The 22,538-nt window shown below is 55.9% G+C and overlaps 1 protein-coding gene across 7 annotated transcripts in view; it reads left to right on the top strand.

Moving 5' to 3' along the window:
• DYNC2I1 (dynein 2 intermediate chain 1) overlaps window positions 1-22,538 on the top strand; it is a 115,448-nt gene that overhangs the window by 5,469 nt on the left and 87,441 nt on the right. For 6 of the 7 annotated variants that reach the window (XR_010338794.1, XR_010338799.1, XM_064366636.1 and 3 more), the window contains exons 2-3: window positions 16,700-16,753; window positions 17,949-18,657. Coding sequence is in view for 5 of the 7 variants with exons in the window: in XM_064366636.1 (XP_064222706.1) it covers window positions 16,700-16,753; window positions 17,949-18,657 (763 nt within the window). In the remaining 2 variants the exon portion in view is untranslated. Of the gene's footprint in view, window positions 1-16,699; window positions 16,754-17,553; window positions 17,655-17,948; window positions 18,658-22,538 lie in introns of those variants that run through there. The other variant, XM_064366658.1, reaches the window with a different exon arrangement.

Raw genomic sequence — 22,538 nt, 5'->3', positions numbered from 1 at the left:
CTTTAGTGCGCCCAGGTTTGCTGTGTTGCCGTACAGGGCTAGTGAAACACACTGCTCTGGCCCTTTGTGGCTCTGCTCATTCCAGTCTCTAATTCTGAGAATTCACGTTGGTGTCGTCAACCTAAGGAAAGAAATCTAGGCAAAATTAATTATAGGGACTATCACGGCCACAGCCTGGGAAACACTGGGAGGTGCTTCACAGAGCAAAGGAAAGCCTCGAGTGTTTAAAGAGAAAAGGACAAGTTGGGAAAGGGGACGATTACAAAATACTTAGTCAAGAATCCTCATTAGTTTTCAGAAATAACATTGATTATTGACTGGCTATACATCATTGAACTATAGCTTACGAATTCTGGTGTCCGGTGTGTGACGTTGGTAGGTTAATTTATGACTGTTGGCCAGGTGTGGTGGCTTAGGCCTGTAATCCCGACACTTTGGGAGGCTGAGGTGGGCGGATTGTTTGAGGATAGGAGTTTGAGGCCAGCCTGGGCAACATAGCAAGACCCTGTCTCTAACCCCCCATCAAAAGCTAGGCATGGTGGTGCGTTTTGGTAGCCCTAGCTACTCAGGAGGCCAAGGTGGGAGGATCGCTTGAGCACAAGAGGTAGAGGCTGTAGTGAGCTATGATGGCACCACTGCACTCCAGCCTGGGTGACAGAATGAGACCCTTTGTCTAAAATAATAATAATAATAATAATATGGCTGTTGGTGGTGATGCTGAGTCAAGAGATCATAACGCAGGCAGCTTACTTAGCTCTAGGTCTGAGGGGAGTGTGACGGGATCCCTGTCACATTTCAGTGGCTCTGAGCCTAAACGTTTAAAGGGGCTTGCATTCCTCAGATTAAACGTTTCTTTTCTTTCTCAGTGTCATGCAGGGTCCAGGATGACAGTGTGGAGGTCAGTACTGTACCGCCGGGTCCATGGAGATGACTGTCACGGAGTTGGGCTGTGATGCCACCGTTGCGCTGGGACTCAGGCTGGAGGGTGCCTTTGCTGCTTTGCACAGAGGCTGGTGGTCATCCTGAAGGTCCAGACTGGATTTATGCCAGCAGCACTGGACAGGAAGAATGGATTTAGAAATAAGTTAGAAAAAGAAGTAGTATCTGGTGACACTTTCATCTATTTATTTTTTAATGGAGATGGGGTCTCCCTGTGTTGCCTGAGCCGGAGTGCAGTGGTGTTATCACAGCTCATGGTGGCCTTGACCTCCTGGGCTCAAGTGATCCTCCCATCTCAGCCTCCTGAGTAGCTGGGACTACACTTGAACCACCAAGCTTGGCTGATTTTTTTTTTTTTTAATAGAGATAGGGTCTTGTTATGTTGACCTGGCTGGCCTTGAACTCTTGGGCTCAAGCAATCTTCCTGCCTCAGCCTACGAAAGTGCTACGATTACAGGTGTGAGCCACCATGCCTGGCCCAACATAACTTCCTTTAAATGTTTCTTATTGTGCAATTAACTACTTCAAACCAATACTTAACCTTTGATAAATGTTTTCTAAACTAAGACAGGGCTGGGTTGGAAAGCAAGGGAGAAGCCCACTGCCTGCAGGTGGCTGTAGACGCTAGTGGCACCTTCTTGATGGAGTCCGTCCAGCTGTTGGAGGTTACGTGGCATGAGCAGTGAGCGTCAGGTCCAGGGCTTCTGCTGTTTAGCTTACAGAGGTGGAAAGCTCTCACATTCACTTGAAGTGTGGGTAGGACACGATGGCATGGGGTGGCGTTTGCCTTCCATCTGGGCCGTGAGTGGGACGAGATGGCGCAGGGGTGGCGTTTGCCTTCCATCTGGGCCGTGGGTGGGACAAGATGGCGCAGGGGTGGCGTTTGCCTTCCATCTGGGCGGTGACTGGGACGAGATGGCGCAGGGTGGTGTTTGCCTTCCATCTGGTCCGTGAGTGGGACGAGATGGCGCAGGGTGGTGTTTGCCTTCCATCTGGGCCGTGAGTGGGACGAGATGGCGCAGGGGTGGCGTTTGCCTTCCATCTGGGCCGTGAGTGGGACGAGATGGCGCAGGGTGGTGTTTGCCTTCCATCTGGGCCGTGAGTGGGACGAGATGGCGCAGGGTGGCGTTTGCCTTCCATCTGGGCCGTGAGTGGGACGAGATGGCGCAGGGTGGCGTTTGCCTTCCATCTGGGCCGTGAGTGGGACGAGATGGCGCAGGGGTGGCGTTTGCCTTCCATCTGGGCGGTGACTGGGACGAGATGGCGCAGGGTGGTGTTTGCCTTCCATCTGGTCCGTGAGTGGGACGAGATGGCGCAGGGTGGCGTTTGCCTTCCATCTGGGCCGTGAGTGGGACGAGATGGCGCAGGGGTGGCGTTTGCCTTCCATCTGGGCCGTGAGTGGGACGAGATGGCGCAGGGTGGCGTTTGCCTTCCATCTGGGCCGTGAGTGGGACGAGATGGCGCAGGGTGGCGTTTGCCTTCCATCTGGGCCGTGAGTGGGACAAGATGGCGCAGGGTGGCGTTTGCCTTCCATCTGGGCGGTGACTGGGACGAGATGGCGCAGGGTGGCGTTTGCCTTCCATCTGGGCCGTGAGTGGGACGAGATGGCGCAGGGGTGGCGTTTGCCTTCCATCTGGGCGGTGACTGGGACGAGATGGCGCAGGGTGGTGTTTGCCTTCCATCTGGGCCGTGAGTGGGACAAGATGGCGCAGGGTGGCGTTTGCCTTCCATCTGGGCGGTGACTGGGACGAGATGGCGCAGGGTGGCGTTTGCCTTCCATCCGGGCCGTGAGTGGGACGAGATGGCGCAGGGGTGGCGTTTGCCTTCCATCTGGGCCGTGAGTGGGACGAGATGGCGCAGGGTGGTGTTTGCCTTCCATCTGGGCCGTGGGTGGGACGAGATGGCGCAGGGGTGGCGTTTGCCTTCCATCTGGGCCGTGGGTGGGACAAGATGGCGCAGGGGTGGCGTTTGCCTTCCATCTGGGCCGTGAGTGGGACGAGATGGCGCAGGGGTGGCGTTTGCCTTCCATCTGGGCGGTGACTGGGACGAGATGGCGCAGGGTGGTGTTTGCCTTCCATCTGGGCCGTGAGTGGGACGAGATGGCGCAGGGTGGTGTTTGCCTTCCATCTGGGCCGTGGGTGGGACGAGATGGCGCAGGGTGGCGTTTGCCTTCCATCTGGGCCGTGAGTGGGACAAGATGGCGCAGGGGTGGCGTTTGCCTTCCATCTGGGCCGTGAGTGGGACGAGATGGCGCAGGGGTGGCGTTTGCCTTCCATCTGGGCGGTGACTGGGACGAGATGGCGCAGGGTGGTGTTTGCCTTCCATCTGGGCCGTGAGTGGGACGAGATGGCGCAGGGTGGCGTTTGCCTTCCATCTGGGCCGTGAGTGGGACGAGATGGCGCAGGGTGGCGTTTGCCTTCCATCTGGGCCGTGGGTGGGACGAGATGGCGCAGGGGTGGCAATTGCCTTCCATCTGGGCCGTGAGTGGGACGAGATGGCGCAGGGGTGGCGTTTGCCTTCCATCTGGGCCGTGAGTGGGACGAGATGGCGCAGGGTGGTGTTTGCCTTCCATCTGGGCCGTGAGTGGGACGAGATGGCGCAGGGTGGCGTTTGCCTTCCATCTGGGCCGTGAGTGGGACGAGATGGCGCAGGGTGGCGTTTGCCTTCCATCTGGGCCGTGAGTGGGACAAGATGGCGCAGGGTGGCGTTTGCCTTCCATCTGGGCGGTGACTGGGACGAGATGGCGCAGGGTGGCGTTTGCATTCCATCCGGGCCGTGAGTGGGACAAGATGGCGCAGGGGTGGCGTTTGCCTTCCATCTGGGCCGTGAGTGGGACGAGATGGCGCAGGGTGGTGTTTGCCTTCCATCTGGGCGGTGACTGGGACGAGATGGCGCAGGGTGGTGTTTGCCTTCCATCTGGGCCGTGAGTGGGACGAGATGGCGCAGGGTGGTGTTTGCCTTCCATCTGGGCCGTGAGTAGGACGAGATGGCGCAGGGTGGCGTTTGCCTTCCATCTGGGCCGTGAGTGGGACGAGATGGCGCAGGGTGGTGTTTGCCTTCCATCTGGGCGGTGACTGGGACGAGATGGCGCAGGGTGGTGTTTGCCTTCCATCTGGGCCGTGAGTGGGACGAGATGGCGCAGGGTGGTGTTTGCCTTCCATCTGGGCCGTGGGTGGGACGAGATGGCGCAGGGGTGGCGTTTGCCTTCCATCTGGGCCGTGAGTGGGACGAGATGGCGCAGGGGTGGCGTTTGCCTTCCATCTGGGCCGTGGGTGGGACAAGATGGCGCAGGGGTGGCGTTTGCCTTCCATCTGGGCCGTGAGTGGGACGAGATGGCGCAGGGGTGGCGTTTGCCTTCCATCTGGGCGGTGACTGGGACGAGATGGCGCAGGGTGGTGTTTGCCTTCCATCTGGGCCGTGAGTGGGACGAGATGGCGCAGGGTGGTGTTTGCCTTCCATCTGGGCCGTGAGTGGGACGAGATGGCGCAGGGGTGGCGTTTGCCTTCCATCTGGGCGGTGACTGGGACGAGATGGCGCAGGGGTGGCGTTTGCCTTCCATCTGGGCCGTGAGTGGGACGAGATGGCGCAGGGGTGGCGTTTGCCTTCCATCCGGGCCGTGGGTGGGACGAGATGGCGCAGGGTGGTGTTTGCCTTCCATCTGGGCCGTGAGTGGGACGAGATGGCGCAGGGGTGGCGTTTGCCTTCCATCTGGGCCGTGAGTGGGACGAGATGGCGCAGGGTGGTGTTTGCCTTCCATCCGGGCCGTGGGTGGGACGAGATGGCGCAGGGGTGGCGTTTGCCTTCCATCTGGGCCGTGAGTGGGACGAGATGGCGCAGGGTGGCGTTTGCCTTCCATCTGGGCCGTGAGTGGGACGAGATGGCGCAGGGTGGTGTTTGCCTTCCATCCGGGCCGTGGGTGGGACAAGATGGCGCAGGGGTGGCGTTTGCCTTCCATCTGGGCCGTGGGTGGGACGAGATGGCGCAGGGGTGGCGTTTGCCTTCCATCTGGGCCGTGAGTGGGACGAGATGGCGCAGGGGTGGCGTTTGCCTTCCATCTGGGCCGTGAGTGGGACGAGATGGCGCAGGGTGGTGTTTGCCTTCCATCCGGGCCGTGGGTGGGACAAGATGGCGCAGGGGTGGCGTTTGCCTTCCATCCGGGCCGTGAGTGGGACGAGATGGCGCAGGGGTGGCGTTTGCCTTCCATCTGGGCCGTGAGTGGGACGAGATGGCGCAGGGTGGTGTTTGCCTTCCATCTGGGCCGTGAGTGGGACGAGATGGCGCAGGGGTGGCGTTTGCCTTCCATCTGGGCGGTGACTGGGACGAGATGGCGCAGGGGTGGCGTTTGCCTTCCATCTGGGCCGTGAGTGGGACGAGATGGCGCAGGGGTGGCGTTTGCCTTCCATCTGGGCGGTGACTGGGACGAGATGGCGCAGGGGTGGCGTTTGCCTTCCATCTGGGCCGTGGGTGGGACGAGATGGCGCAGGGGTGGCGTTTGCCTTCCATCTGGGCCGTGAGTGGGACGAGATGGCGCAGGGGTGGCGTTTGCCTTCCATCTGGGCGGTGACTGGGACGAGATGGCGCAGGGTGGTGTTTGCCTTCCATCTGGGCCGTGAGTGGGACGAGATGGCGCAGGGGTGGCGTTTGCCTTCCATCTGGGCGGTGACTGGGACGAGATGGCGCAGGGTGGTGTTTGCCTTCCATCCGGGCCGTGAGTGGGACAAGATGGCGCAGGGTGGCGTTTGCCTTCCATCTGGGCCGTGAGTGGGACGAGATGGCGCAGGGGTGGCGTTTGCCTTCCATCTGGGCCGTGAGTGGGACAAGATGGCGCAGGGGTGGCGTTTGCCTTCCATCTGGGCCGTGAGTGGGACGAGATGGCGCAGGGTGGCGTTTGCCTTCCATCTGGGCCGTGAGTGGGACGAGATGGCGCAGGGTGGCGTTTGCCTTCCATCTGGGCCGTGGGTGGGACGAGATGGCGCAGGGGTGGCGTTTGCCTTCCATCTGGGCCGTGAGTGGGACGAGATGGCGCAGGGTGGTGTTTGCCTTCCATCCGGGCCGTGGGTGGGACGAGATGGCGCAGGGGTGGCGTTTGCCTTCCATCTGGGCCGTGAGTGGGACGAGATGGCGCAGGGGTGGTGTTTGCCTTCCATCTGGGCGGTGACTGGGACGAGATGGCGCAGGGTGGCGTTTGCCTTCCATCCGGGCCGTGAGTGGGACAAGATGGCGCAGGGGTGGCGTTTGCCTTCCATCTGGGCCGTGAGTGGGACGAGATGGCGCAGGGTGGTGTTTGCCTTCCATCCGGGCCGTGGGTGGGACGAGATGGCGCAGGGGTGGCGTTTGCCTTCCATCTGGGCCGTGAGTGGGACGAGATGGCGCAGGGTGGCGTTTGCCTTCCATCTGGGCCGTGAGTGGGACGAGATGGCGCAGGGTGGTGTTTGCCTTCCATCCGGGCCGTGGGTGGGACAAGATGGCGCAGGGGTGGCGTTTGCCTTCCATCTGGGCCGTGGGTGGGACGAGATGGCGCAGGGGTGGCGTTTGCCTTCCATCTGGGCCGTGAGTGGGACGAGATGGCGCAGGGGTGGCGTTTGCCTTCCATCCGGGCCGTGGGTGGGACAAGATGGCGCAGGGGTGGCGTTTGCCTTCCATCTGGGCCGTGGGTGGGACGAGATGGCGCAGGGGTGGCGTTTGCCTTCCATCTGGGCCGTGAGTGGGACGAGATGGCGCAGGGGTGGCGTTTGCCTTCCATCTGGGCGGTGACTGGGACGAGATGGCGCAGGGTGGTGTTTGCCTTCCATCTGGGCCGTGAGTGGGACGAGATGGCGCAGGGGTGGCGTTTGCCTTCCATCTGGGCGGTGACTGGGACGAGATGGCGCAGGGGTGGCGTTTGCCTTCCATCTGGGCCGTGAGTGGGACGAGATGGCGCAGGGGTGGCGTTTGCCTTCCATCTGGGCCGTGACTGGGACGAGATGGCGCAGGGGTGGCGTTTGCCTTCCATCTGGGCCGTGAGTGGGACGAGATGGCGCAGGGGTGGCGTTTGCCTTCCATCTGGGCGGTGACTGGGACGAGATGGCGCAGGGTGGTGTTTGCCTTCCATCTGGGCCGTGAGTGGGACGAGATGGCGCAGGGGTGGCGTTTGCCTTCCATCTGGGCGGTGACTGGGACGAGATGGCGCAGGGTGGTGTTTGCCTTCCATCTGGGCCGTGAGTGGGACGAGATGGCGCAGGGGTGGCGTTTGCCTTCCATCTGGGCCGTGAGTGGGACGAGATGGCGCAGGGTGGTGTTTGCCTTCCGTCCGGGCCGTGGGTGGGACGAGATGGCGCAGGGGTGGCGTTTGCCTTCCATCTGGGCCGTGAGTGGGACGAGATGGCGCAGGGTGGCGTTTGCCTTCCATCTGGGCCGTGAGTGGGACGAGATGGCGCAGGGTGGTGTTTGCCTTCCATCCGGGCCGTGGGTGGGACAAGATGGCGCAGGGGTGGCGTTTGCCTTCCATCTGGGCCGTGGGTGGGACGAGATGGCGCAGGGGTGGCGTTTGCCTTCCATCTGGGCCGTGAGTGGGACGAGATGGCGCAGGGGTGGCGTTTGCCTTCCATCTGGGCCGTGAGTGGGACGAGATGGCGCAGGGTGGTGTTTGCCTTCCATCCGGGCCGTGGGTGGGACAAGATGGCGCAGGGGTGGCGTTTGCCTTCCATCTGGGCGGTGACTGGGACGAGATGGCGCAGGGGTGGCGTTTGCCTTCCATCTGGGCCGTGGGTGGGACGAGATGGCGCAGGGGTGGCGTTTGCCTTCCATCTGGGCCGTGAGTGGGACGAGATGGCGCAGGGGTGGCGTTTGCCTTCCATCTGGGCGGTGACTGGGACGAGATGGCGCAGGGTGGTGTTTGCCTTCCATCTGGGCCGTGAGTGGGACGAGATGGCGCAGGGGTGGCGTTTGCCTTCCATCTGGGCGGTGACTGGGACGAGATGGCGCAGGGTGGTGTTTGCCTTCCATCCGGGCCGTGAGTGGGACAAGATGGCGCAGGGTGGCGTTTGCCTTCCATCTGGGCCGTGAGTGGGACGAGATGGCGCAGGGTGGTGTTTGCCTTCCATCTGGGCCGTGAGTGGGACGAGATGGCGCAGGGTGGTGTTTGCCTTCCATCCGGGCCGTGAGTGGGACAAGATGGCGCAGGGTGGCGTTTGCCTTCCATCTGGGCCGTGAGTGGGACGAGATGGCGCAGGGGTGGCGTTTGCCTTCCATCTGGGCGGTGACTGGGACGAGATGGCGCAGGGTGGTGTTTGCCTTCCATCTGGGCCGTGGGTGGGACGAGATGGCGCAGGGTGGCGTTTGCCTTCCATCTGGGCGGTGACTGGGACGAGATGGCGCAGGGTGGTGTTTGCCTTCCATCTGGGCCGTGAGTGGGACGAGATGGCGCAGGGGTGGCGTTTGCCTTCCATCTGGGCGGTGACTGGGACGAGATGGCGCAGGGTGGTGTTTGCCTTCCATCCGGGCCGTGAGTGGGACAAGATGGCGCAGGGTGGCGTTTGCCTTCCATCTGGGCCGTGAGTGGGACGAGATGGCGCAGGGTGGTGTTTGCCTTCCATCTGGGCCGTGAGTGGGACGAGATGGCGCAGGGGTGGCGTTTGCCTTCCATCTGGGCGGTGACTGGGACGAGATGGCGCAGGGTGGTGTTTGCCTTCCATCCGGGCCGTGAGTGGGACAAGATGGCGCAGGGTGGCGTTTGCCTTCCATCTGGGCCGTGAGTGGGACGAGATGGCGCAGGGTGGTGTTTGCCTTCCATCTGGGCCGTGAGTGGGACGAGATGGCGCAGGGTGGTGTTTGCCTTCCATCCGGGCCGTGAGTGGGACAAGATGGCGCAGGGTGGCGTTTGCCTTCCATCTGGGCCGTGAGTGGGACGAGATGGCGCAGGGGTGGCGTTTGCCTTCCATCTGGGCGGTGACTGGGACGAGATGGCGCAGGGTGGTGTTTGCCTTCCATCTGGGCCGTGGGTGGGACGAGATGGCGCAGGGTGGCGTTTGCCTTCCATCTGGGCGGTGACTGGGACGAGATGGCGCAGGGTGGTGTTTGCCTTCCATCTGGGCCGTGAGTGGGACGAGATGGCGCAGGGGTGGCGTTTGCCTTCCATCTGGGCGGTGACTGGGACGAGATGGCGCAGGGTGGTGTTTGCCTTCCATCCGGGCCGTGAGTGGGACAAGATGGCGCAGGGTGGCGTTTGCCTTCCATCTGGGCCGTGAGTGGGACGAGATGGCGCAGGGTGGTGTTTGCCTTCCATCTGGGCCGTGAGTGGGACGAGATGGCGCAGGGTGGTGTTTGCCTTCCATCCGGGCCGTGAGTGGGACAAGATGGCGCAGGGTGGCGTTTGCCTTCCATCTGGGCCGTGAGTGGGACGAGATGGCGCAGGGGTGGCGTTTGCCTTCCATCTGGGCGGTGACTGGGACGAGATGGCGCAGGGTGGTGTTTGCCTTCCATCTGGGCCGTGGGTGGGACGAGATGGCGCAGGGTGGCGTTTGCCTTCCATCTGGGCCGTGAGTGGGACGAGATGGCGCAGGGGTGGCGTTTGCCTTCCATCTGGGCCGTGAGTGGGACGAGATGGCGCAGGGGTGGCGTTTGCCTTCCATCTGGGCCGTGAGTGGGACGAGATGGCGCAGGGTGGCGTTTGCCTTCCATCTGGGCCGTGAGTGGGACGAGATGGCGCAGGGGTGGCGTTTGCCTTCCATCTGGGCCGTGAGTGGGACGAGATGGCGCAGGGTGGCGTTTGCCTTCCATCTGGGCCGTGGGTGGGACGAGATGGCGCAGGGGTGGCGTTTGCCTTCCATCTGGGCCGTGAGTGGGACGAGATGGCGCAGGGTGGTGTTTGCCTTCCATCTGGGCCGTGAGTGGGACGAGATGGCGCAGGGGTGGCGTTTGCCTTCCATCTGGGCCGTGAGTGGGACGAGATGGCGCAGGGGTGGCGTTTGCCTTCCATCTGGGCCGTGAGTGGGACGAGATGGCGCAGGGTGGCGTTTGCCTTCCATCTGGGCGGTGACTGGGACGAGATGGCGCAGGGTGGTGTTTGCCTTCCATCTGGGCCGTGAGTGGGACGAGATGGCGCAGGGTGGCGTTTGCCTTCCATCTGGGCCGTGAGTGGGACGAGATGGCGCAGGGGTGGCGTTTGCCTTCCATCTGGGCCGTGAGTGGGACGAGATGGCGCAGGGTCGCGTTTGCCTTCCATCTGGGCCGTGGGTGGGACGAGATGGCGCAGGGGTGGCGTTTGCCTTCCATCTGGGCCGTGAGTGGGACGAGATGGCGCAGGGTGGTGTTTGCCTTCCATCTGGGCCGTGAGTGGGACGAGATGGCGCAGGGGTGGCGTTTGCCTTCCATCTGGGCCGTGAGTGGGACGAGATGGCGCAGGGTGGCGTTTGCCTTCCATCCGGGCCGTGGGTGGGACAAGATGGCGCAGGGGTGGCGTTTGCCTTCCATCTGGGCCGTGAGTGGGACGAGATGGCGCAGGGTGGCGTTTGCCTTCCATCTGGGCCGTGAGTGGGACGAGATGGCGCAGGGGTGGCGTTTGCCTTCCATCTGGGCCGTGAGTGGGACGAGATGGCGCAGGGTCGCGTTTGCCTTCCATCTGGGCCGTGGGTGGGACGAGATGGCGCAGGGGTGGCGTTTGCCTTCCATCTGGGCCGTGAGTGGGACGAGATGGCGCAGGGTGGTGTTTGCCTTCCATCTGGGCCGTGAGTGGGACGAGATGGCGCAGGGGTGGCGTTTGCCTTCCATCTGGGCCGTGAGTGGGACGAGATGGCGCAGGGTGGCGTTTGCCTTCCATCTGGGCCGTGAGTGGGACGAGATGGCGCAGGGTGGTGTTTGCCTTCCATCCGGGCCGTGGGTGGGACAAGATGGCGCAGGGGTGGCGTTTGCCTTCCATCTGGGCCGTGAGTGGGACGAGATGGCGCAGGGTGGCGTTTGCCTTCCATCTGGGCCGTGGGTGGGACGAGATGGCGCAGGGGTGGCGTTTGCCTTCCATCTGGGCCGTGAGTGGGACGAGATGGCGCAGGGTGGTGTTTGCCTTCCATCTGGGCCGTGAGTGGGACGAGATGGCGCAGGGGTGGCGTTTGCCTTCCATCTGGGCCGTGAGTGGGACGAGATGGCGCAGGGTGGCGTTTGCCTTCCATCTGGGCCGTGAGTGGGACGAGATGGCGCAGGGTGGTGTTTGCCTTCCATCTGGGCCGTGGGTGGGACAAGATGGCGCAGGGGTGGCGTTTGCCTTCCATCTGGGCCGTGAGTGGGACGAGATGGCGCAGGGTGGCGTTTGCCTTCCATCTGGGCCGTGAGTGGGACGAGATGGCGCAGGGGTGGCGTTTGCCTTCCATCTGGGCCGTGAGTGGGATGAGATGGCGCAGGGGTGGCGTTTGCCTTCCATCTGGGCCGTGAGTGGGACGAGATGGCGCAGGGGTGGCGTTTGCCTTCCATCCGGGCCGTGGGTGGGACAAGATGGCGCAGGGGTGGCGTTTGCCTTCCATCTGGGCCGTGAGTGGGACGAGATGGCGCAGGGTGGCGTTTGCCTTCCATCTGGGCCGTGAGTGGGACGAGATGGCGCAGGGTGGCGTTTGCCTTCCATCCAGGCCGTGGGTGGGACGAGATGGCGCAGGGGTGGCGTTTGCCTTCCATCTGGGCCGTGGGTGGGACGAGATGGCGCAGGGGTGGCGTTTGTTTCCATTGGGCTGTGAGTGTCCTCCCTGCAGGTGAGGTTTTGGCTTTACCACCTCTGATGGTGCACCTTGGAGATGATTTCAGCCCAGGCTTACTTCTTGGATTTCAGGATGCGATGAGGGTGGGGAAGAGAATTCCCTTAAAGCCCTCCACTGAGGGGAAGGGGAGTTACATCAGTGTGATCTGTTTTATTCTGGAGGCAAATCAGAGGAATTTAAATATTGGGGGTTCTTACTGTACAGTTCTCCAAAGAGTTTTGTTGTGAAAAGGTTGTGGATGATTTAGTTGACGTAAATGGAGTGCTGTGTGTGTGGAGAGGGACAGTGCCCTGGGGAGTCGGCGCTGGGCAGCTGCTCATCTCCTGTTTGCTCGCCATGTGCACGCAGGATGCCGTGCCCGGGACACATTCCTGTGGATGCTGAATGCTGCAGGCTTCAGTTCTCACCTGCTAGTACGTGGGCGGAATCATGCTGCGGGCAAGGCGATTTGGCTGCTTCACTCTCCTGACGTCTCCTTGCCCTCGTCCCCAGGCTGGGGTTTGTCCCCGTCATGGGGTTGCTGGGGGAACTTCGCCTTCAGTTCCTTACTTGGAGAGTTGGTTTTCAGTGTGGGTTGCTGGCCTGCTCCATAGGGCAGAGTCTGAGTGCAGGTCAAGTTGGTCTTTCAAAGGCCTTGGCAGAAGTATGTGGTTTACTTGTGGCAGGTGGGGACCCACAGCACCGGGGCAGATGCCATAAGTCATTGTTTGACAATTTGAAACTCTAGAGAGGAAGACAGCGTGGATAGAAAACTTTAGGCTAAACAGTCCATATTAGCTGAGTTTTAATGCTCTAAAGTAGTCAGCATTCTGTGCATTGAAGAAAATGGTGATTTTTTCTTGCTGAAAACTAGAGAGGCAGAAGAAAAATCCTGTGATCTGTCAGAGACCTCTTGTCTTCAGGGTTTTTAACTTTATCAGCGTCAGTAATGTTAACAGCCATTAAAAACCCAACTGGATGGCTTTTTTGACATACTTACTTTTCATATTCTGAGCTGGTGTCCCTGTGCCTTTCCAGTGTCCCCTAAATGTCCTCAGCGACCCCTCTCTGTGGTACCCACATCTCCTTGTTGAGCCGTTCCTGAGTGTCCTGGGCATCCCTTCATCTCGTGGTTGGACTGTCCGTGACTGTGCTGGGCGTCCCCTCTCTGTGGTGCCCACATCTCCTGGATCTCCTGGACCCTATCTGCGGTCACTCATGTCTTGGGTTTCATTCAGCCCTTTTGTTTATAGCAGGTCCTATATTAAACCTCTCTATAGAAGTTAAGTTTAAAGAAAAATAGTTAAGGTGGGTTGCAGTGGCTCGTACTTATAATCCCAACAGTTTTGGAGGCCAAGGTGGGCAGATCAGCTGAGGTCAAGAGTTTGAGACCATCCTGGCCAACATGGTGAAACCCTCTCTCTACTAAAAATACAAAAATTAGCTGGGTGTGGTGGTGTACACCTATAATCCCAGCTACTTGGGAGGCTGAGGCAGAAGAATTCCTTGAACCCTGGAGGCGGAGGTTGCAGTGAGCTGAGATTGCGCCACTGTACTCCAGCCTGGGTGACAGAGTGAGACTCTATCTCAAAAAAAATTATTTAATGTATTTATTAGGTATTACAGCTTTTTTTGTTTACCTTAATTTTCACATGTTCAAGAAGGGTTTTAGTGGCTTGTCCATGAAAAGTTTCTATTTTTCATTTGGACTAAATCTGTTTTTTTGTTTGAAATAAACTCCCAAATGCTTCCTTTATTTGTACCATTAAGGAAGTGTTTCTCAAAGGGAAAATTGAATAGTTGTGGTAAATATTCTCTGCAGGAAATCATCCTTGATTGATTTTGCTTAGCCGAAGTTAGGTTTATCATCAGGCTCTGTTGTACCAGGGCTGTAGGGTTGTACCCTATGTTGGAGTGTGTTACTGTGGCCGGTGATAAGCTGTTAGGTTTAGCATCAAGCTGTTTTACTGGGGTTGTGGGGTTGTACGCTGTGTTGTTGGAGTGTGTTACTGTGGCTAGTGATAAGCAGTTAAGTTTATCAAGCTCTGTTGTGCCGGGGATGTAGGGTAGTGCCGGGGCTGTAGGGTTGTACCCTGTGTTGAAGTGTGTTACTGTGGCCGGTGATAAGCAGATAGGTTTAGCATCAAGCTCTGTTGTGCCAGGGCTGTAGGGTTGTACCCTGTGTTGTTGAAGTGTGTTACTGTGGCTGGTGATAAGCGCCTGCGTGTTGGGCACAGGCTTCAGTGCAGCTGTGGAGCAGGAACGGCACAGAAGAATGAGCCGTGTTTGCTTCGACAAAGCACTCATGCTCCCCTTGGGGAGACCTGCTGAGAAATGCTGAGTGTATGATAAAATATATTGTTTGCTAAGAATAGTGGCAAGGAAAACCTAGCCACCCCCGCCTGCAAGTGGAAAACTGCTTGGGGCATTGTAAAGTAGCAAAACAGTACACATATATCATGTGACGGTTAAAACACGGGATATGTGACCTGCCCCCGCGGCTCCCTCGGGGAGAACACCTTCTAGTTTGTCCTGGATGAGTGGTAAGCAGGCACCAGCTGCCTACCTGGTTTATCTTGGTTCTATGAGAAAACACTGAACACCTGTTTGTTAATAATCACCTGTTCAGAGAGACTAAATGCGTGGGTCAGTGTCTTCTTGAGGCCCTCAGCCCAGAATGCTGTCAGCCCCTGAGGCTCTCAGCTCGGAAGGCTGTTGGCCCCCAGATAGTCCCACTTTGCTGTTCTATCTGGGTGTCTGCTTCTTAATGCCTTTCAGTGCTGCCTGGGTGGGGGTCTCTATGGCCGAGCTAGTCTCAGTAGAGACTAGCCTGGATCTTGTAGGAAACACCATCATGAGGGTTGCCAGGAGGCGGTGGTGCAGTGTGACAGGAGGCACCCCAGGTGGGGGCGAGGGTGCAGAAGGAGAGTCCCCACCCTTGCCCCAGAGCATGGTAAACCTTTACCGTCCTCACGGTTTCTGTGGGTCAGGGTTTGGGGGCGGCATAGTGGGACGTTAGGGTGTAGTCCTCACGCTCCCTGAAGTTAAATTGGGCTGAGGGGCCCTTCTGAGGTTTGGGCCTGTGCCGGCCTCTGCCTGGGCCTCCGCAGGGGTGCTCGGGTGTCCTTGCACTGTGGCAGCTGCGTCTCCCAGGGTGCGCAGTGAGAGCGAGCGGGTGCCACAGCCAGGGAGAAGCTCTGGATAGGACTCTGGGCAGGAAGACGCTCAGCTGTGCCTGGGCCCCGTTCTCCTCATCTGAAGTGTGGTGGCACGGGCAGATCGCTTGAGCTCAGGAGTTTGAGATCAGCCTGGGCAACGTGGTGGAACTCTGTCTCTACAAAACATAAAAAAATTAGCTGGGTGTCATCCCAGCTACTCGGGAGGCTGAGGTGGGAGGATGACCTGAGCTGAGGTTGCGCCACTGCACTCCAGCCTGGGTGACAGAGCCAGACGCTGCCTCATAGAAACAAAAAGATGACAACGAGGTGTGACGTGGAGTCTGGCCCACGTTCACGGGAGGGGAGTCAGCTTGACTCGTAAAGAAGGGTTGTTGAAGCCTTAGTGGAAGTATTTTAAGACCACTGCAACTTCTTATTTTAATATTCTCCCGTAGATTCTTAGGACAGCTGAATACCTGCTGACCCGGCTGCCTGATGCTCTGCCTTACCAGCACACGCAGTGTGGATTCTGTAAAGGCTGGCAGTCGGGAGGCGCTGTGGGTGTTAAACAGTGCTGGGTGACTGAGACACAAGAGACTGAGGCTTCCTTTCCAGAAGGTGAGGGCTTAGCTGAAAGATGAAAGATGGATTATCCAACGAGGAGCAAACACTTTCAAACATCAGAGGAGCTGGACGGCGTTTTTGGGTGTGGGGCCTTTTTTGGATTTTCTCAGTGCAGCCCCAGCTCTGAGGCAGTGCTCGGTGTATGCTAGGGGCTTGGTGTGTATTTGCTGAATATAAGTACGGGGTTTTTGGGGGCCATAGAGACGGGTGAGCTTGTGGGCTGACTGGTTGCCCAGTGCAAACAGACAAGCGTGATAGGGTGGTCTGCAGGGACAGGCAGGCTTTCTCTGGTGACTGTGGTTTGAATATTCATTCCACGGGGTTGGTTCAGTTCCTGTTTTATGACTGGCTGTTGACAGGACTTTAGAGCTGAAAGCTGCTGAGCATCATGATGCCTCAGTGTCCTCACTGGAAAAATGGAGCCGATAACCTTAGTAGGGTTATGAGATTTAAATATTGTGCTTGATTCAGGACAGCATCGAGAAGCAGCAGATGCTCCACACATTTCTGTCTGTTATACATCCCAGCTGCTGTTGCTGCGTAACAGACTGGTGTGAGTACAGCAGCCTTCTAATTTTCTCATATGCTGTGGATCAGGCGAGCTCACAGCAGCGGGCTTAGTTCTGCCACTGATATCTGGGGCCTTGGCTGGGTAGACTCAAGGTTTGGGGGTGCAGTAACTCATGAGGGGCCGTTGGAGCTGTCCTCTCACACATCTGCCCTGGCGCTGGCTGTGAGGGGCCCCTCTGGGCCTGTGGCTGTGGCATCTGCAGGGGCCTCTCCCCAAGGCTGCTTCCCTTCCTCACAGGAAAGTGTCTGGAGCTGCAGCCCAGGAGGCCCACGACGCCGGCTGTCCTGGGTTGAGCCCAGCGGCTGCAGAAGGAGCACACACTCCCTCTGTGCGTGCAGCATTTGGGATGAGAGTCTGTTATGGCTGTTTTTGGAAAATACAATGTGACAGAATATATTTTAAATCCATAGAATGTTTGTTCTTGATCTGTTGCTCAACTGCCGTTATAACTTGTTCTCACTTTTCTTTTGTAATATTTAATAATTTTGAAGTAGCCAAAGGGATGCATTTTATAATGTGTAATTTTAGACTAGTGAATAATTTCTTAAAATCTGTATTTCTGTTACCTTTTATTCCAGGAGGTGGAGCAGTATTTTCTGGCATGTCAAGACTTAACTGCCACTGATTTAGATGGAAAAGCAGCTCCCTAGAGCATGCAAAATTACTTATTGTAAACTTGAAACATTCTAACTTTATACTTTTCTGTTTAGAGAAGAACCAAAGATGACACCTGGAAAGCAGATGATCTCAGAAAACATCTTTGGGTAATTACTGTAAATACTTTAGATTGGGATTGTGAATAATTAGATCGGGATCTGTGTGGGACTTGTGTGGTTTTCTTGGACCGCTTTACCTGGTGCACAACACTGCATAGCTTTGGTTACGGGTGCCTCTTTTCAGAAGTCCTTTCAACTTGGTGGTGAAGGCGTGCAGCTGATTATCCCTCTGGAACGTTGTTAATCACGGTGGACACTCCCACCTGCTGGTGGGGCCCTGCGGTGGCTCAGGTGCAGGGGGTTCTCACTTCAGGGGGCGGCAGCAGTGGGGTGGGAGCGGGGCTATAGGATTGAGATAGAGTCCTGAGAGTTTTAGAACGAGGGTTCTTGTTTGTATAGAGCCCAGGCAGTTTGTGTCTCAGTGACTTTAAAATACAGTTTTAGTATCTGTTTTTTAACACATGTAGTATTTAATTTATTTATTTCTGGTTAATTTTACTTTTTTTTTTCTTTTTTTTTTTTTAGAGACAGGGTCTCACCCTTTTGCCCAGGCCAGTGTGCAGTGATGAAATCATAGCTCACTGCAGCCTTGACCTTATGGGCCTAAGCCATCCTCCCATCTCAGTCTCTCGAGTAGCTAGGACTACAGGCAAGAACCACCCGGCCTGCTGAGTTTTTAATTTTTAAATTGTTTTGGGTAGAGATGGGGATCTTACTATGTTGCTTGGGCTGGTCTTGAACTCCTGGCCTCAGGCGATCCTCCTGCCTCAGCCTCCCACAGTGCTGGGATAATTTGTGTGAGCTACCATGCCTGGCCCTACTTATTTTTTTTTGAATTTTACTTTATTTTTCATATTTAGGGGGTAAAAGTGCAGGTTTCTTACCTGCATTATCTTGCGGAGTGGTGAAGTCTGGGCTGTCATCCGAACAGTGAACATTTACCCACTAGGTAATTTTTCACCCTCTAATACACATAGTGTTTTAGATTTGATTTGCCAATAAATGTGAATGTCCATGATATTGCGGTGCTAGGTGGCAGCGGTGGAAGTCTAAGCTTGACTCCGTGTCCTTTAGTGTCTGAGAACATCCATGCAGGCCCTGGCCCAACTGGGATTGGAAAGCAGCTGAATGCAACTATGTTTTAAGGTCCTGCAGCTGTGTGTGCTGTTCACATTCAGGTATTAAAAGTCTCGTGGAAATCTGCCTTCCTGGTCACGGAGGACTGTTTGTTCTCTTGTTTTAGGCCATACAGTCAGGTGGTCCCAAGGAAGAAAAGCAGCACAGAGAGAAGAAGCTGCGTAAAGAGTCTGAGATGGGCCTTCCTGAACACAAGGAGCCAAGGTGCAGGGATCCCGACCGGGATGCCAGGAGCAGAGACAGGGTGGCCGAAGTCCAGACTGCTAAGGAGAGTTCTTGCGGGGAGAGGGACAGAGACAGACAGGGGGAGAGGGACAGAGACAGACAGGGGGGGAGGGACAGAGACAGACAGGGGGGGAGGGACAGAGACAGACAGGGGGAGAGGGACAGAGACAGACAGGGGGAGAGGGACAGAGACAGACAGGGGGAGAGGGACAGAGACAGACAGGGGGAGAGGGACAGAGACAGACATGGGGAGAGGGACAGAGACAGACAGGGGGAGAGGGACAGAGACAGACAGGGGGAGAGGGACAGAGACAGACATGGGGAGAGGGACAGAGACAGACAGGGGGAGAGGGACAGAGACAGACAGGGGGAGAGGAGAAGAGATGCAAAAGACCAGGAGAAAGAAAAGCTGAAGGAGAAATATCGAGAGGCAGAGAAGTCTCACAGCAGACGAAAGGACAGGGAAAAAGAAAAAGACAGAAGGGCCAGGAAGGAAGAGCTCCGGCAGACCACGGCCCACCACACCGTGCTGGGCCAGGAGGCGCGCGACCAGCAGCTCCTGGAGCGGGCAGAGAGGAAAGGCCGCTCAGGTGCGTCCCCCCGGCCTCCCTGCGGCTCCACCTGAGGTGCCGCTTCGCTGCTCCTGATGGGTTGTTAGCTCACTCCCTCTCCTTCCTCCCACCCTCCCTCCTTCCCCTTTCTTTCCTTTTTTTTTTCTGGACAGGGTCTAGCTCTGCCCCCAGGCTAGAGTGCAGTGGTGCCATCACAGCTCACAGCAGCCTCAACTTCCTGGGCTCAAACGATCCTCCCACCTCAGCCTCCCCAAGCATTGGCATTATAGACGTCAGTCTCTGTGTCCAGCTGGCTCTATTTCTTTTAAAAGTTCTTGCTGTTTGGGACATTTTCCTCTTTTGAAATGTCCTTTTTTTTTTTGTCCATTTCTTATTTTTATCTTCTCTGACAGTTTTCACAAATGTTTTATCTTTGAAGTTAGAGGTCCCCATTCTCTCTCTTTTAGGGTGTGTGTGTATACTTTTTATCATTGTCTTCCTTTTGGTATTTTAAAAACTCATTCAGGCCGGGTGTTGTGGGTCATACCTGTAATCCCAGCACTTTGGGAGGCTGAGGTGGGAGGATCGCTTAAGCCCAGGATTCCAAGAGCAGCTTGGACAACATAGGGAGACCCCATCACTACAAAAAATGAATTAGCTACGTGCGGTGGCGCTTGCCTGTAGTTCTAGCTATCTGGTAGGTTGTGGTGGGAGGATCCCTTGAGCCCAGGAGGTTGAAGCTGCAATGAGCACTGCAGCCTGGGCAACAGAGTAAGACCCTGTCTCAAAAGAAAAAAAAACTCAAACCATTTAGCCGGCCTGGCGCGGTGGCTCATGCCTGTAATCCCAGCACTTTGAGAGGCCGAGGTAGGTGGATCAACTGAGGTCAGGAGTTTGAGACCAGCCTGGCTGACGTGGTGAAACTCCATCTCTACTAAAAATACACAAAATTAGCTGAGTGTGGTGGTGCATGCCTGTTACCCCAGCTACTTGGGAGGCTGAGGCAGGAGAATCGCTTGAATCCAGGAGGAGGTGGTTACAGTGAGCCGAGACTGCTCCACTGCACTCCAGCCTGGGTGACAAAGCGAGACTCTTTGTCTCAAAAAAAGAAACCAGACAAAACCATATTTTAGGTTTATTATCTCAATAAATCTGAATCCTCATTGTAAATAAAAATAATGCTTTTTGATAAAGAAAATTTTTCAAAAGTGTGTTTTACTTTATTTAGCAAAATTCCTAGGAATTGTAAGATAAAGGTACATACTTTTTTCCTCCCCAAATGCACGTTTATTCAGTATTTTTTGTTATATAGGTGGTATATGCTTCTCATAAAAAATTTAAGCTAGCTAATATAAATGCAAAAGGAATCTATTAGAAGAATAGGTAGTAACTCTTAGAATCAGCAGAAAGGTTAGAAGGCCTGGCTGTGAAAATGATGGAAACCAAGGACCTTTACTCATTTTCATTGATAGACGTCTCATATAGACACACTGTGATCTATTTATCAGTTTGGCTGCTGGTGGCCATTTGAGTTGTTTGCAGATTTAGACTATTAAGAATAAGGCTGCTAAGAATGTTATTGTGCATGTTTTTTGGTGTTCATTTCTGTGCATTTCTGTGGGAGTGGAATATACTTGGAGTGGAATGGATGGGTTAATTGGGTTACCACTAATTTTGTTTTAAAATATATTTTATTTGTTATTTATTTAAAAAAAGATCTAAAGTAGAGTCAGGGCTTGCCCTGTTGCCCAGGTTGTAGTGCAGTGGTGTGATCATAACCCACTGCAGCCTTGAACTCCTGGCTTCAAGTGATCCTCCTGCCTCAGCCTCCTGATTAGCAGAGTCTACAGGCTCACACTGCTGTACCTGGCTTTTTTTTTTTTTTTTGGGAGATAAAGTCTCACTCTGTTTCCCAGGCTGGAGTGAAGAGGCATGATCTCGGCTCACTGCAGCCTCTGCCTCCCTGGTTCAAGTGATTCTCGTGCCTTAGCCTCCTGAGTAGCTGGGACTACAGGCACACACCACCACACCTGGCTAATTTTTTGTATTTTTAGTTGAGATGGGGTATCAACATTTTGGCCAGGCTGGTCTTGAACTCAGATAATCCACCCACCTTAACCTCAGATAATCCACCCACCTCAAACCTCCCAGGTTTGAGCCACAGTGCCCAGCCAGCACCAGGCTAACTTTTAAAAACTTTTTGTAGACATGGGGCTCTCAACACGTTGCCCACGCTGGTCTTGAACTGGTCTCTAGGAGTCCATTTACCTTGACCTCCCAAAGTGCTGGGATTACAAGTAGGAGCTACTGCACTTGACCTAATTAATTTTTTTTTTTTTGAGATAGAGTCTTGCTATGTTGCCCAGGCTGAAGTGCCATGGCACAATCTTGGCTCACTGCAACCTCTGCCTCCCAGGTTCAAGTGATCCTTGTGCCTTAGCCTCCCAAGTAGCTGGGATCACAGGTGTGCGCCACCATACCCTGCTATTGGCCTAATTAATTTTAACAGTAGCTGTTTTACTATTTAATACTCTTTTCAAAATTATTTTTGATGTTTTTGGAATTTATTTGCAGTAGAATCTTTTGTTCTCAGATTACCCCTTTTTATTTTTTTTCTGTTTGCTCATTTTTTCAATGTGGTGTTGAAAGGAACTGTACTGGAAAGACTTTTGAAAACTGATTGTACACTAGACTCTAAAGTAGTTCTTTCATCTGTACGTCTCGTCTGTCATCTCCTCTCCTCCTGCACTGCCCCTCTGTGGAGTGTGGGCTTTATCCAGCACTGGGTCCCCGGGTCTCTTCTCCAGCAACCCCTTGCCGTGGCTGGCTGGATGTAGTCTCATGGTTTTAAATACTGTTGATCCATTTCCTCATTTCCAAGTTTTTACCCCCAGCTGGGCATCATCCCTGAATTCCAGACTTGTGTATCCTCTGTGCTTTGATGTCTAATAGATAACACAAGCGCAGTGTACCCCACATGGCGCTTCCCTGCAGGCATGCCCATCTCCATCCTGAGGTCAGGGACCTGGCACATAGCTGGATGCCCTGCTTTCTCTTCCAGTCGCTCGGAGAGTCCTGGGTTTCAGCCTTGAAAATCTATCCAGAATGGGGCCCTCCCTCTGTATCCCAGACTCCCCGAAGAGTGCTCAGTGCTTGGTAAATGCTTTTTGAATGAATGCACTGTGCCTCAATGGTCTCTGAAAGTTTAAATTTGCCCTGATACTTCAAAGCGTCCACTCTGGTAATTTTACATCCGATGCCTTTTTTCTGTGCAGATTTAGAAGAGAAAGTCCAGCTTTCCTTCTGCATGATGCTTTGGTGTCATCAGTACCTGCCTGGCTCAGTTTGTCCCTGGTCTGTCTTGTGGGCCATGCTGGGCCTTGGCACTTCAGCCTCCACAGCCCAGGATGGATGCTGCAGCCTGGTACCCTGGGGGGTCTGCTGCATCTGGCTTCCTTGGTTATTCAGGGGCCTCTAGCTTCCTTGTTCCCCTCAGCAGTGGGGGCGCCAGGAGGTATGCGGGCCGCGCTGTATCCCCAGTGCATCCAGGAGGGCAGGAATTTTCCTGGAGCTCACATTTGGCTAAAGTGTTTGGCTGACTGGGCTGGTTCTCCTGTTCAGACTAAGCTCTGCTTCTGCGTGATGTGCGGAGACCCTGACGGCCGTATGAGTTTGGGCTGGTGGCCCCTTGAATTTCCAGGGTTACTCAGACATTTGCTGGGTTGCTTCAGTAGCAAACTGAGTGAGGCAAGAAGTCTCTCTGTTCCTTAGTGTACGAGTCCGTCTTCACACTGCTATAAAGAAACATCTGAGGCTGGGGAATTTTATAAAGAGAAGAGGTTTAATTGGTTCTCAGTTCTTCAGGCTGTACAGGAAGCATGGCTGGGGAGGCCTCAGGAGACTTACAGTCTTGGGACAGG

This window comes from Aotus nancymaae, unplaced genomic scaffold (genome assembly GCF_030222135.1).
Source record: "Aotus nancymaae isolate 86718 unplaced genomic scaffold, 86718_ANA_hifiasm-v0.15.2.pri h1tg000002l, whole genome shotgun sequence".
NCBI classification, from domain to species: domain Eukaryota; kingdom Metazoa; phylum Chordata; class Mammalia; order Primates; family Aotidae; genus Aotus; species Aotus nancymaae.
This window is presented reverse-complemented; position numbering and strand designations above follow the sequence as displayed.